Raw genomic sequence first — 14,360 nt, forward strand, 5'->3', positions numbered from 1 at the left:
AGTCTTCATTTTTTTTCAGTTAGTCTTCATTTGTTTTCAGTTAGTCTAAATGAAAGTAAGTTACCTCTAAATGAAAGTAACTTAGGTCTAAATGAAAGTAACTTAGGTCTAACTGAAAGTAACTTAGGTCTAAATGAAAGTAAGTTACCTCTAAATGAAAGTAACTTAGGTCTAACTGAAAGTAACTTAGGTCTAACTGAAAGTAACTTAGGTCTAACTGAAAGTAACTTAGGTCTAAATGAAAGTAAGTTAGGTCTAAATGAAAGTAACTTAGGTCTAACTTAAAGTAACTTAGGTCTAACTGAAAGTAACTTAGGTCTAAATGAAAGTAAGTTAGGTCTAAATGAAAGTAAGTTAGGTATAAATGAAAATAAGTTAGGTCTAAATGAAAGTAATTTTTTTCGAAATGAAAGTAACTAAATCATTCAGTTACAATGTCACAGCTGAGTCATTATATCTGTACATTTAAAATATGAATACTTACGATGTAATCTAAAAAAATCGAAATACGAACAACTTCCCAAAAACACAAATACCTTGACTTTCAAATCCTCCACAACCTGCTTCGGAAGCAAAGTTTTGCTTGATTCTGATGAAAGAATGTTGACAAATCGTCGAGGTCCAGGAAATACTGGACAAAAAGAAAGCAGAAAAGTAATATCAAGCCCAGATATGGTAAACATGGTAACTATGTTTAGGCCAATATGATTAAGACTCAGAAGGCCAGAACATTGAGTTAGCAGTAATATGCCAGAATACCTTGACATATTATGATGATCATCTAAGAAACATCCATCACGAGGATGTGTTTTGATGATTTCGAGGAATATTATGGTTTTTTTTTTGTGTTTCGAAGTCCCGCACGACGACTGTTTCAGGTAGAATACGCCATGGAGGCAGTGAAGCAAGGTTCTGCTGCAATTGGGTTTCGATCTAAGACGCATGTGGTATTGGGTTGCGTTAACAAAGCCCAATCTGAACTTTCCTCTCATCAGCGTCGGCGTTTGAGTTTTGGGCTCAGCCCGTCTAACAGCAAGCAATGGTCAGACGGTCTGACCCAATACTTTCACTAAATGGAATTATAGGTATGAATTAATGAGGTTACTCTTTGTGCTCTCAAATCTTCTCCATTAGCAACTAATCAACATCAAACAATTGTTCAAAATGTGAACCTCATACATATATCGAAAATTACAAAACTACTTTGAAATGCAAAATCAAATACAAATCTAGTCTACGTCGGCAAAACGCAATCCGTCAATTGTGCGCACGGGCGTATGTAGAGGAAGGTGTGCATGAGTCAAAACGCATATTCATTAAACCAAAAATGGACGAAATGAACATACATTTGTTGATCTCCAATGAATACCGAAAAACATAAAACCTATTTTTTAAATTAATTAATTTCATTTTTCCACACAAATTTTTAAATACTTTCTCTTTATTCTCCCCAAATCCTCCAACATCTCTCTAATTTCTCTCTAACCTCTCTCATCAAACTCTTCAAATTCTTTATTTTTTTGCACAATTTTCGTACATGAAGATGAACACAACGAGTTGCAAAGCGAAATCGATAATATAAAGTATTAGATCTATACATTTTATAAGAAAATATGACATTTTTTTACATTTTGTATTATCACTTCTTTTTTTTTTTTTCCTTTTTTTCTAGTGAAGATCTTGATAGTGGTTTGTGAAAAAAATGAAAACAAACTTGCAATTGATGTCCCAATGAACAAATGAGAAAGCCCAATAAATAAAAGAGATGAACAAGACCGACATCTAGAAAAAAACCAGGTATTGTTCATTGTACTGTAAGTATATGTTCATTGTATTATTATAATATAGTCATTGCTTCGTGTTGGTCATATATTTATTATATTTAGCCATATGGTTATTATGTTTTCGTTCAGATGTTAGGTACAATTGTTCATATCTTAATTGTGTGTTTGACATATATTAATTGCATTAATAACATGAATTATGACATATGTTCATTGTCTTGTTATCACATGTTCACTGAAACACATGTTGGTCAGATGTTTATTGCATTTCAGTCATATGTTCATTATGTGTTTGTAATATATTCAAGGAAATATTCACAAGACATGAATCAACTATATATTACCCATTTTCGTTTTTAAGTCCCAACTATGGATTATTCCCTACAGATCCCAAGTTTACTATCTTGTGATTTTCATAAGTTCTGAGTAGTGATGGCCATTGGTGCAGGCTAGGCGGGCTGGGCTAAGATTTCAAGGCCCAAGACCGGACCGTGAAATTCATGGGTTGGGCGGGCTGGTTCGCGGGCTGAAAAATCTTGACCCACACTGGTCTGTTACCGATTTTCACGGTTCAGGAAGCAGCTCTGGCAGTTCGTGGGTCTAGTGGGTTGGACCGAGCTGGCGGGCCGGCATGAGAATTTATTTTTCAAAATTATTTAATCATTGAAATTATTCATTATTGTTACATAAAATCTTTAAAATGAATTAAAATATATGCAATTATTAATATTAATGAATAATTCTATTATTTTGAAATTTGATTGAATTATAATATATGCAATTTGTTTAAAATAAATGTAATTTGATTAAAATATACACAATTTGGTTCAATATTTACTTGGACTGGGCTAGTCCAGTTCATGGGCCGGACTGGACCGGTTTTGTGGTCCGAGCTGGGCGGTTTTAGTAGCTGACTTTAGTGAGCTGAGCTCAAGAAATCTGGCCCACGACCCACCCACCAATCTCACGGTTCGAGCTGGGCTGTACCGGGCTTTTTGTGGGCCCGGCCCACACGACCCACGAGGTGGGCTGGATGGGCTGGATTGACCCGCACTGTTGGCCATCTTTAGTCCTGAGTAACTTATAACCGGTTTAGAAGATAATATTTTCAAATGTTGGTCCCAATTTATAGATCTTTATCACTTGCTTAAAGTGTTCGAAGATGGTAAATGTTTAAAATCTTACCTTCTAAACAGGTTATACATAACTCGAGACCTATGAAAATTACAATATGGTAAACTTGGGACTTGCAGGTAACAATAAATAGTTGGGACTTATAAAATAAAATGGGTAATAGTTGGGTCCCCTTTTGTGATTTTTTCCTAGATTCAATGAAATGATAGGAATTAATGATGGGTTGATTATCATATATTTGTCTATAAATGTGTGATATTTGTTCAAACTTTGTATGATTATGTGATGTTTATTATACTATTTACAAATACAAGGTACATATTTTAAGGCTGATGTTCATTGTATTACTAACATGTTCATTTTAATTAGTCACATGCTCGTTATATTTGGTCATATATTTATTGTGTGTGGGAGCATGTTCATTCTATTCTTAGAATGTGTTGGTTGTATCTTTGAAAGATTATGTTAATTGTATTATAAACTTGAATAAATTTGTTTTAGTTAACCACTGCTCTTTCCTTTCTCGTATCAGTTCAATCCACTAGTTTAGACAACTAATGATACGTTACGGTGTCGAGATCTCACAAATCAAATCAATCGGAAATGGAAGGAAGCTTAGAAGCACAAAAATCTTCTTAATAAAATCAATAGTGTTTAATTAAAAAGTACCAAGGATGTTTCAGCCTAGTGGTTAAGGTTGAGGTGCTGTGAACAATAGGTCACAAGTTCGAATCCCCCCCTTCTTTGTACCGCCTCTGTGGCTTATATGGATAAAAAAAACATGTTCTTTTGTAAAACCCTGGTATTCATATGTTATATATTTTATTATTTTGCTTGTATTTCTACATTTGGGTACATACTACATTTTGAATTAACCATCTTTTGTAATTACTTAGTTTTTTTTTATAATTATATAACTCTTAAGTTGGATTATTCATTATAGATAGTATGTTGTTCGCAGAATCATATTTGTACATTACAAAGAATAATAATGATAACATAAATATTTCATCACAATGAACATATAAGTAATTTGAAAGAACAATTTGAAGAACTTGGATGAACAAACTTACAATTTTTGAATCATCGTATGTAAATGAAATGAGGAATGAACAATAGTAAATTTGAAAAATATTTGAATTTTGACAATGAGCGGCAATTTTGAATTTTGGAAATTCGTAAACATACTGAATTTTGGAATTAGTCGAAAATATTCAATCTAGAATTGCAATTGTTCATTCAATAGTTGGTATTTCATAAATAATACCTAAATTTGTCAAGTAGAATAACCAAATATTGGGCCATAAACATAAATAATACCTAAATTTGACAAAATTTCCAAATAATCTTAAATTTGATAGCCCTTAATTTTTCATCAATTTTTTTTATACCAAAAGACCCTAAAATAATTGTTCCCTACCACCACCCTTACTACCAAAGTGTTGAGGTATGGTTAAGTGTACTTTAAAATGGTTATAAACATTTCTAGCAATAAACAAACAAAAAAGAATAGCACGTGTATATCGCAATAGATGCTATTGTTCATTATATTTAAAAGTTTAAGGATATTACGTAGAAATTAAAAAAAAGCGTAATATAAAGTATGTTTACTACAACCACATAACAAGAATACCTTTTTAAATTAGTGATTTCCTTAAATTTTCTACCTTATGATCAAATAAACTATTAAGCAAATTAACTCTTTGCTTATTGTTGATTTTTTTTTTTTTCTTTTTTCAAAATTTGGCAAAAAGATCAAAGCATTAGCACTTTCTAAATCCATCAAATCTTTCACCTTGTTTTGGACACTTAAATATAGGAAGTATCCTTCACCTTGTTTTGGACACTTAAATACTAGAAGTAGTTTATGGAGAATTTTTTTTTATTATGGTGCCAATAAAAAGTAAAGTAGTGGCCAACTTCGTTCTTTTTTATTATACCCAAAGCCTACCCTAAATTCGCTAAACCGTGTAGATATTGCATAGAGTTTGAGTTGATTACGAATACATATAACATGTTCGAGTCTATTCAAACCCCTACTGTCCTACCCCATTGTTATCAAATGTCCATAGAAGTTTTATATTGAAGGGTTTCGTTCCAATTTTTGGTACAACTACCCAAATACTTTAGCAATTAGGTCATTTAATTCCCAAGCTTCTTGATTTTGCTTGTGTTTCTATTCATCAAAATTCAAAACCATATGTTGTTACGCTTATTAGACACCAAGATTTCAACCGGTGAGTAGCGTTCAGAAGATAGCAATTACCACAGTGGCAACAGATGGCCCCATTTAAAGTTTATGCTTTAGACTCATAAGACCTTTACAAATTCTTATTTTCCTATTCTTGTTTTTATATTCTAATTTTTCATTCTTTATTTTTTTTTGGCAAAAGGAATACAACATTTATGAAGGTATTTGACACTTGACAACATCTCAAAGCATATAAACCCTCAGTGACTCATTCGGCCTCAGCAATGTTATAATATGTCCTAGACTTATATAGCTGATCACAACCATTTTCAATTTTTCACATACATTCAAATAAATCAGATAAAATCATCATGATGGCTACAACATATTGTCAGATCGTCACTCCTTTACTCCGAGAGAGCTATATACGACAGCGATATGTTCCAAAAGTCTCCCACAATCCATGATCTACTCAATGATAAGTAGTTTGGTGAAAGAATCCGTTATTTGTTTCAATTTGTTATATTCAATGTCTCTTGTAGATATTGTATAATTGTTTATTAATTAATTGTTTTTACTTAAAAATAATAATACATTTTGTGTAACTTAGTTGGTTAAGTAATGGAGTGAACCTGTCAAACAAGGGTCGAATCGATGGATGCAATTTTCCAGATTTAAAGCGTTTTTTGTACTAACTTTTTGTGGCGGTTGGAGATTTTCACTTGCCATTTTCTGGACTGGATTTCGAATTAAGAGCAAATTTACATCATACGTAGCAGACCCAGTTCAGGTCAGTCAAGTAAAACTAGCAGGCCTTCTAGATCTTTTGTCATTTTTATTGGGTTTTACTTGGGACAAGTCTACTAGGAGATGATACACAAGACATGTGATTGAAATCCCGTTTATATCATTCCTTCGTGGATCCCTATACACCAAAATATAACAAAGCATAACAATTAACAAGAGTCAGGCGCAAATTGTCTCAAACTGCAGTCATGAAATTTGTTTTCCAAGAGTGGTTGACATGGTGCAGTCATGCGATTGTCTAACCAGCCGCGTCTGAAACAAGCGGAAATCAATAGTATCATACAGCATAACACTGCCTTAACATTTGATGACAAGCACACCGGTGCATATTCTGCTTTAGTTCATTAGCTCATGCACATAAGCTAGGACAAGAAACCCATGCAACATTATTCATGAAACAATACAAAGTTGGTTGCAAAGCCACATAATTAAAGGGGACCCAAATTTTGGGCTACAGAACATGTACAAAGACAATCCCCTTTTTCACTAGAAAAAAAGAAGGAAAAAGGAAAAGCTCAGTTTCAGACGCCTTAACGAACAACTCTACTCCAGTATTGTCCCTCTATATGTTCGTCGATACATAAATCTCCACCAAATAAATTAGGTCAAAGGTACAGGAGGAGGGGCAGGATTACCTGCAGGGTACCTTTGTCTTCGGGGACGTCTAGTTGTCTTTCCCCATCCCGTTAGGCTTCTATCCTCCAAACCCACCTCTGTATTGTTATTCTGTAGCTGCTGCTGCTGCTGCTGTTGTTGCTTCAATGGAAGAGCACATACTGTGCTTGCTGGTGCAGGGGCGGCTGCTACAACAGCTCGTCGCCTGCCTCTACCGCAACCATTTCTAGTAGCATTCCTGCGATTTGGCCCAGAATGCCAAGGATGACCTGTAGCTCTCATTAGGCCTCCAAACATCTGAAGATCTTCAGTTACTTCGTGCCTAGAAAGTGATGTAAGGCCCGGCAGAATGTCTCTCTGAAAGTCCCTTCTTTGTCTTCCTCGACGACCATGTCCTTTTCGTGTTCTAGTACTAGTTAAGAGGCATGTCCCTTTTTCTTCAACATTTGGAATTTCGGGAAAGCTCGGTTTAGGAAAGTACTCCTCTTCATTGCACTCTTTCTGTCTCAAAGTCATCAATTCGAAATCATCCAAACCTTCAGGTAACCAATCCCCATTTTCAACATTATCTCCATTACAACAAGCAATATCAACAAACCACTGAAGGGGATCATCCATGTCAGTTTCTATTTGAAGACAAGTTGCTTCCTCAGATTGTTCTAGGTTAACAAATGATGACATGGTAACAATTGCCGCTGCTGCTGACTCGGCAAGTTTGTTCTCTCCATCATCAGCATTATGTTGGGGTAGCTCCGCCTCTTTCTGTGTCTCCTTTATTAAACAATCTTCAACCTCCTCGTCTTCAAGAATGAAGGGGGCTTCCAAATCTATACCAGTACCAACCCTTACAGAGGTTCTCTTCTCTGCATAAGAGATTTCACATGGAATTTCCTCCTCGGTTAAGCATGAATTGAGATCAAAATAATGTCTCGGAGTAGCAAATTCAGTTTTAATCTTTGCCTCTACAACCACAACTTCTTCCTCATCTGAAAGCTCACAAGGTACATTCATATCAAAACCACCTTTTCTTCCACTAGTTGCACTCTCCTTGTTTACTGAACAATTGTGAGTAACTAAAGGTTTTGAGATCTCTTTCTTCGGTGTTGGAGGGTTTTCAAAAATGGCTACCCCAAGAATTTTTCTGCTACCATCAGCTATCTTCGCTTTAGCATCACCCTCACATGAATTTAATGCAGCTGAAGAACCCCATCGAGAAAGATCTGGTTCCAGTGAGTTGAGAGCTTTCCTTGATTTCTCCGCCTCGTCATTGCAAGTACCCTTTCCTCTAAGCCACGGCAAAACAGCTAGAGGATCCTCCGACTTGTGATTCTTGTCTATGTTCCTACCACTTTGCTGGTTAAAATGATCGTCAGACACACCATTTGGAAGTGCCACATTCAAGTTCATATCTTTAACGGGATTCATATCAGTACAACTTGAAGATCTGAAGTGGTGGATACTGGAGCAAGGCACCTTTTTATCAATGTAATTGTTATTTACATAATCAATGCCTTTAAAAGCATATGATGAACCTTCATAAAACCCATTTCTCACAGGCATTTCACTTCCCAAAGCTGAAGGGCTGCTATTTAGATTCCACTTATTATTACCAAACAAGTCATTGCTCTGGGCGGACGATTGAGGACTCTTGCTCAAGGAAGAAGAAGTTAGATATGGACTTGCTTGCACTGATATGGGCTTTTGGCTAAGGAAGCTTCCGGGTTTCCCCCAAGCTGAGGCACATTGATCCCATGACTTGTTTAAATCAGAGGGATGAAAATATCCAGGTTGATTTGGAAGATGAGAAGCAACTGATCCAGGAACATTGTAGCTGGACAGAGAATAACCTCTCTCAGACTTTTCAACATTACTACCAGATTTTGCTTTCCATGGACTTCCCTTGACATCACCGGTCAGAAAAGCCGGAGGTTGACAAGCTTGATCAAGAAGTATATGCACTGGCTGAGATGGCACAGGCATCTTTACTGGACAGATTCCTTGATTGATGGATCTCATACTGCCTTTATGTTCTATAATTTAAACACGGAGATATAATGATCAACAGCAGGCACAACTATCTAGTTATACTAAACGAAAAAGTCAACCAAAAAGAGACAAGAATTAACCACTAAAATTGAAGTTGTACTAAAAATCATGTATACTGAATGCAGGGGAACCACATTCTAGAAATGAAAATTGAGTCCATTATTACCTGATTCTAATGCATAGCTGAACCAGTCAGGGCCATTAGCTTTATTTTCAAAGCTGACATTATTCAAAGTCCCATTCATGCAGCCATTTTTGGGGTTCTGAGGAACATCCTTAGATGAACTCAAAAATTTTGTAGAAAGATCCCCGAACTGAACGTCACGGCGACTGCCACCACAGTGCAAGAAGTCAACAGATGAGACAGAGGTTGCTTCTTCCACATGTAGAGGCTCATTCAAGTCTGCCAGAGCCCTAGATTTACTGACATGAAGATCAGATCTTGAAGCATCTCCCTGACATTCAGTTTTTCCAGGATAGACCATAGATAGTTTGCCATTCCCTGTTGCAAACTTTCTATTTTTATCAGGGGATGGGCTTATATTATCAGAATCCTTGACATCATTGGATTGCTCCACTTCATCTGTGTCAATATACTCGTCAGCTGGGAGTTGCAGATCAAGCATTCGTCTTCTAAGTTTTGTGGGTCTGGACTCTGACTCGGAGTTCTTTGGACTATAGCAATTCGGCAATGTACTTGGCCCAGCTTGTATGCTCTTTCCTTTAGCAGAATATGGTGAAGAGTGAACAGCATCGGGAACTGAAATGAGAGGTCTACCACAAACTGAGTTTGACAACGGGAAAGTTGGACCATTCCATCTTTGCACATCCTCATATTGCAATTGGGATGGTACAGGGCTTGAAGAAGATGATGTTTCATAGGGAATTCGCCGTTTAATTTGTTCTTTCCTCCTGAACTCATCCATCAGATCTCTTTGTACTCTGTATAGTCGATGTAGTTCATAGACCTATAAGATACATTTGAATGGTAGGATCTTTGTGAAGTAAATTTCGGACTCAAACCTTTTATTATTCCGTCAATTCCAGCATAAGTTATTAGGTCAAACTCAAATAACCGAAATGTGTAGCCTACGTACCTGATTCTTAAATATGGCTTCATGCTCAATCATTGTTTGCTTTACAAGATCTTTCTCATATCCTGTCTGTGTATCAGCAACAGTCCTAGGCAGAAAACCATAATAGAATTGTCCGTTGGATAAATTATTCTCGCCGAAACAAGAAGGCCAACTAGCACCATTAGATTCACAATTAAGGTCCTTCATTGAGTAATGTGCAGGCAAGTAATTCTCAGTCTGCACCTTTGTTCCCATTCCTGCAAATTAAGGCAAAATAATTCGAGTAAGAAATAGGCACCATCAGATTACACTTGAACACAGCAGCAAACATGGACTCCCACAGACATATCAATAAAGTAATAAACCAATCCACACCTACTGATTGGAGAAGGGTAATAAAACAACAGAAACTTGTATTCTTCTAAGCAATGCCTCCTGCATACCCACCAGTAAATAGTCCCGAAATCCCCATAAGGATCCTCTTGCAACAGTTTACACGTCATGTAGCTCACATAATTGATACAAACATAGACATCTTTGCAGAGATTAACAGCTCACTATCCAACATCATATGCCAACTTGTTTGACCCTAAGCAACCTCAGGAATATAGAACTTCAGTAAAGAACCTCATGAATCCAAACAACCATGGCATCTGACGTTGCATCGTCCGAGCCTCTCAGGTCAAGAAGAGATGAGATATTAGAGTATATACATACAGCTCAATGATAAATTAGAGCGGGCAATTTCTGACAAGACCAATAACCCGAGCTAATGTTATAAAAAGAAACCCAAACTCGACTCCAACTGCACCTGAACACCCTAAAATCCACCCGATCCGACACATATACCATATTTTGTAAAATTATCTACTTTTAAATTAATATTAACATATTTTGAGCTTAGCCCAAAATCAAACCCGAACTTGATCCATTGACGCAAATTGCCAACTCTAGATGAGATACATATTCCATGGGGGTTAGGTCGCAACTGGGGATCACATTCTATCTGGACAAGCATCTCCCAATTCCCATGTCAATAGGAGAAAATTAGGTTATGTTAAGCCAATAGGACACCCTGATAATGACTACAAGTTATATTCAGCCTTAAAGTCAAAAGAAAGATTTACGTGTCATATCTATCATCATAAAGCAGAATATAACTTGAGAATCATAGAAGGCAATACTCGCACCAGGATGAAAAGGTCGCTAACAAGGAGAATCAGATAGGTTTCTCTGCGAAACAATATACTCTGACATTTTGAACATATCGAGGGGCCCAGAGTAGAAAAGGAAAGTGCATGAAAATTCCCCACATTGAGCACACGGCTATTCAGCCATACCTCCCCCCCCCCCCCCCCCCGGGGGGGATAATACCAGTTGAAAATTTTGAACATTTCTAGATTGGGACTTGTAATCTAAGATCTATGAACCATCACCATACAAACATCGTTTCTTTTCCTGTTTATTGAATTTACCTTCTATAGCAGATTGGCAGGACTCATTCCCATTAAAAGAAAGTATCCCTCAAACATTTCTTGCTTTGTGATCTAAGTCAATCTACTACTTCATCTCTACTTAAGCCCTATAAAAATGTTGCATTAGTTCCATTCCCATTCTCTTCAAGGATCAGAGAGAAACAACAGCAACCAAATCTAACAATCCTCATTGTCTATATTACCATGTTGTTTGACTACCAGCAGACCACGCCCTCCCCAAATGAACCAAAAAAGAAATCCTGCAGCTGTATCCAGATTTTATTCCATAAAATGAAACACATGTTTATGACTAATGAGATATTGAATTATCTGCCACATTATAAGAATAGCTTTCCCTGGGAAAAGCCTCCAGTAAACCAGTTTAATTACGATAAAGAGAAGCAGAGAATGAACTTGACACTAAGAAAACTATACATATATGTATAGCAGTACAAGTTTATAAATCTCACAAGTGTGGCTCTAAAATGAAACTTTTGAAAAGGCAGTACACTATTAATAAAAAAGCCTACTTGCAGTCGATAGATTACCAAACAACGGTAACCATGCAACAATGTGTATTACATTTCAGTGGCATGCTTTGAAAATTCAAACAGTACTATTCGTAAGATATCCCAGCAAAGCAGATTCCTAAAGTTGTCCCTCACCCAAAATATAGAGCAGTCCAATACCACTATATCCCAAGAGTTATCCCTCTATTCAAGAAAATACGCAAATGCATGTGATAAGCTCAAAACACTACCAGGGAGGCCAATAGTCCCATATGTCATCATAAGCCTCTAGAGGCCACTACCCACGGAGAACAACTCTGCTAACCAACACTGTCCTCCAGACAATCAATCAACAGAACAGATCAATTTCAGTTAACAAATTCCCACCTGGAGATAGTAACATTGTAGTATGGTACTATAATATCAGCACCACTTGAAATCCAAATCACTTTCCCACATACTCGAATAAAATTCCACAGCAATAAGTTGAATGATTCTCCAATTTGTCGCGAAGCATCATCTAAGTAACAGAAATTGATAGAATCTTAAATGCAACCTTGGAAGAGCTATGAAGTTTAGAAGACAGGGTCAATTTAACAAAAGCAGCATTAGCGCTCTAAGTAAATGCCCAAAATGCCAAATTACCCTATTTAGCTTGGTTTAATCTCTTTAACTTTCATGGATTAGACCTATAACTCATTAGATAAGCCCTTCAATCAATAATCAATCAGAAGATGTTAAGATTATCCCATTTAATATGTATCACACTTCCAAAGAACATTAAGAAGAGTAACCCATAAAGATAAACAGAACCCTACTCTTCTCAACAAGAAGCTAGAAGAAAGGCAAAAATTTAGACATGGGTTGTCAAAACCCTACTCTTTTCAACAAGAAAAAAGCAGTATAATTTTCAATACTTATTGATAAGGAAATATCAATTCAAGAAAAAATAATGAGGCAATAGATCCCCAATAGATATACACCCAACAATTTAAAATTAAATGCAATTCCCAAACCCAAATCCAAGCAAATATGAATGAGAAAAACTGGGGATTTCAGCACAGAATTACACAAAAATGCAAACTTTCTAAACAATCAAAAGCAACTATTAAATTAAACAAGACCCAATTATAGAAAAGAGCAAAGAATCAATTAAAGACTAACAACATAGTACCAAAATGATCAGAATAACCCAGAAATCAGAAACCCACAAATCTAATTTTAGGTAAATAGTAGAATAAAGATATTACCTTTAGACCCACATCCTCCAATCACTCTCTCTCTATCTAAACTGCTTCTCTCTCCAAAAGAGTCTTGCCTAAGGATTCAATCATTCAATAAGGAAGATTATTAAAGAAAATAAAAGTCCCCCAAAGTCCCATCATGAGAATTCAGTCCTCAGAGACTGAAAAAGGAATGAACTTTACAAATGAGTTTCAAGAAAAGATTTTTACTTTAAAATATAAACCCTTAGTTAGAAAAATAGTAAAAATAAAATAAATATATTTAGAAAAAAATAAAATAAACAAGTGGGTGTTTTTCTAACACCATTGAGGGAAGAGCTTATTAGATCGTCATCGAGTAAGAGATGGAAAAAGATGAAGATTTTCGATCTGATGGGCCACTGTCTGAAACTATGGAAGAGAGAGAAAGTAGAGAGAGAAACGATTTTATTTTTCTTTTAAGAGAGAGAATGAGAGAGATCCCAGATAAGAAATCTTCACACAAACAAACGACCTTCTAAGAACAGTGACATGAAATTTGTCAACATCCGGTCTCTTTTTATTCTCTGCTTTTTTTTTTCCTATTACTTCTTTCTCTCTCTACTTTCTCTCACTTAATTAGTAGCTTTTTTCTAGGAGAAAAATATTTACTTTTTTTTGGGTTTTTGCGGAAATGAAAATTAAATTGGGGGTATTTCTAGATTCTCTCCACTTTCGTAGCATTTGGTATGATGCTGATAAATTAATTCTTTTTTTAATTTAAAAAGATATAATTTATCATTATCAACAACTTAGAAAAAGATTTAGTCTTTTTAATGTAGAAAATTTAATAATGACACTTGTACTGTACACCCAACACGCCTCCAGTACTGCAACAACACAACAAACTGTATGAAATGCAACTAGTGCTCATAAACATTATCAGTACTAATAATAGTAATAAAATATTAGTTGATCTTAATTATCTTTAGCTAAATTTTGGTGTCCTGTATGAAATGTTCAAAAGCCGTTGCTATTGATTTGATGTCTCCCTGAATTACATACTTTTTAACCTTTAGAATTTGGATTGAAGTAAAAGATATTTCTATCATTATAAAGAATTAATGATATAATATCTCCGTCCTTTATTAATTTACCCACTTTGACTTATAACACTATTCATCTTTATTACTTTGACCGTTATTTGTACTTTATATGTAAGGAAAATATAATCATGTGTGATATTGTTTGATTCGTCTCAATATGTAGTTTTAGAATATTAAATTTTTATAATTTTTACAAATACATAACTAGAGATATTATTACTCAAAGTTTTACATCGATAAATGTGAAAAGTCAAAAGGGGTAAACTAATAAAGGACGGAGGGAGTATACGACTTTAAAGATTAGGAATAAAAATCAATATACTTTTGAAAATGGTAATATTAGTTTATAATTTTATGTCAAGTTGTGCATTTATTGGTATTTTTTATGATAAGTGTTTTTTTAATGAAAAATCAG

General features: G+C 35.4%; 1 protein-coding gene and 2 long non-coding RNA genes across 6 annotated transcripts; 1 reads left to right on the forward strand and 2 right to left on the reverse strand.

Moving 5' to 3' along the window:
* Positions 1 to 375: 375 nt before the first annotated feature.
* On the reverse strand, positions 376 to 1,166 carry LOC125498195 (uncharacterized). The gene is made up of 2 exons (XR_007274975.1): positions 760 to 1,166; positions 376 to 631 (listed from the first exon to the last, which is right to left on the reverse strand). It is a non-coding gene; the product is annotated as an uncharacterized LOC125498195 (long non-coding RNA).
* On the forward strand, positions 959 to 3,757 carry LOC130592011 (uncharacterized). The gene is made up of 2 exons (XR_008970034.1): positions 959 to 1,085; positions 1,673 to 3,757. It is a non-coding gene; the product is annotated as an uncharacterized LOC130592011 (long non-coding RNA).
* A 2,412-nt stretch (positions 3,758 to 6,169) lies between these two features.
* On the reverse strand, positions 6,170 to 13,428 carry LOC104895840 (hypothetical protein). 4 transcript variants are annotated; one of them, XM_010682466.4, is made up of 5 exons: positions 12,888 to 13,428; positions 12,025 to 12,157; positions 9,675 to 9,910; positions 8,744 to 9,545; positions 6,170 to 8,561 (listed from the first exon to the last, which is right to left on the reverse strand). In XM_010682466.4, the coding sequence occupies exons 2-5, from the start codon at positions 12,038 to 12,040 to the stop codon at positions 6,517 to 6,519; spliced, it is 3,099 nt and encodes a 1,032-aa protein (XP_010680768.1). In that variant the 5' UTR covers positions 12,041 to 12,157; positions 12,888 to 13,428; the 3' UTR covers positions 6,170 to 6,516. The 4 variants fall into 4 exon arrangements, with proteins under 4 accessions (XP_010680768.1, XP_010680769.1, XP_048501822.1 ...); XM_010682467.4 differs by lacking the exon at positions 12,025 to 12,157 and having other exon boundaries at positions 12,888 to 13,425; XM_048645865.2 differs by lacking the exons at positions 12,025 to 12,157; positions 12,888 to 13,428 and adding an exon at positions 10,033 to 12,006.
* Between the last annotated feature and the right edge of the window lie 932 nt (positions 13,429 to 14,360).

The sequence above is a fragment of the Beta vulgaris genome, chromosome 6, assembly GCF_026745355.1.
Source record: "Beta vulgaris subsp. vulgaris cultivar EL10 chromosome 6, EL10.2, whole genome shotgun sequence".
NCBI lineage: Eukaryota > Viridiplantae > Streptophyta > Magnoliopsida > Caryophyllales > Amaranthaceae > Beta > Beta vulgaris.

Bases quoted from the DNA above. Each gene is read 5' to 3' on its own strand.
- LOC104895840 (XM_048645865.2), bottom strand. From the start codon at position 10,156: ATGACGTGTAAACTGTTGCAAGAGGATCCTTATGGGGATTTCGGGACT. The intron at 9,911-10,032 runs GTAGGTGTGGAT...CTTAATTTGCAG, and splicing joins TTATTACCCTTCTCCAATCA to GAATGGGAACAAAGGTGCAG. The intron at 8,562-8,743 runs GTAATAATGGAC...TTTAAATTATAG, and splicing joins CAGCTATGCATTAGAATCAG to AACATAAAGGCAGTATGAGA.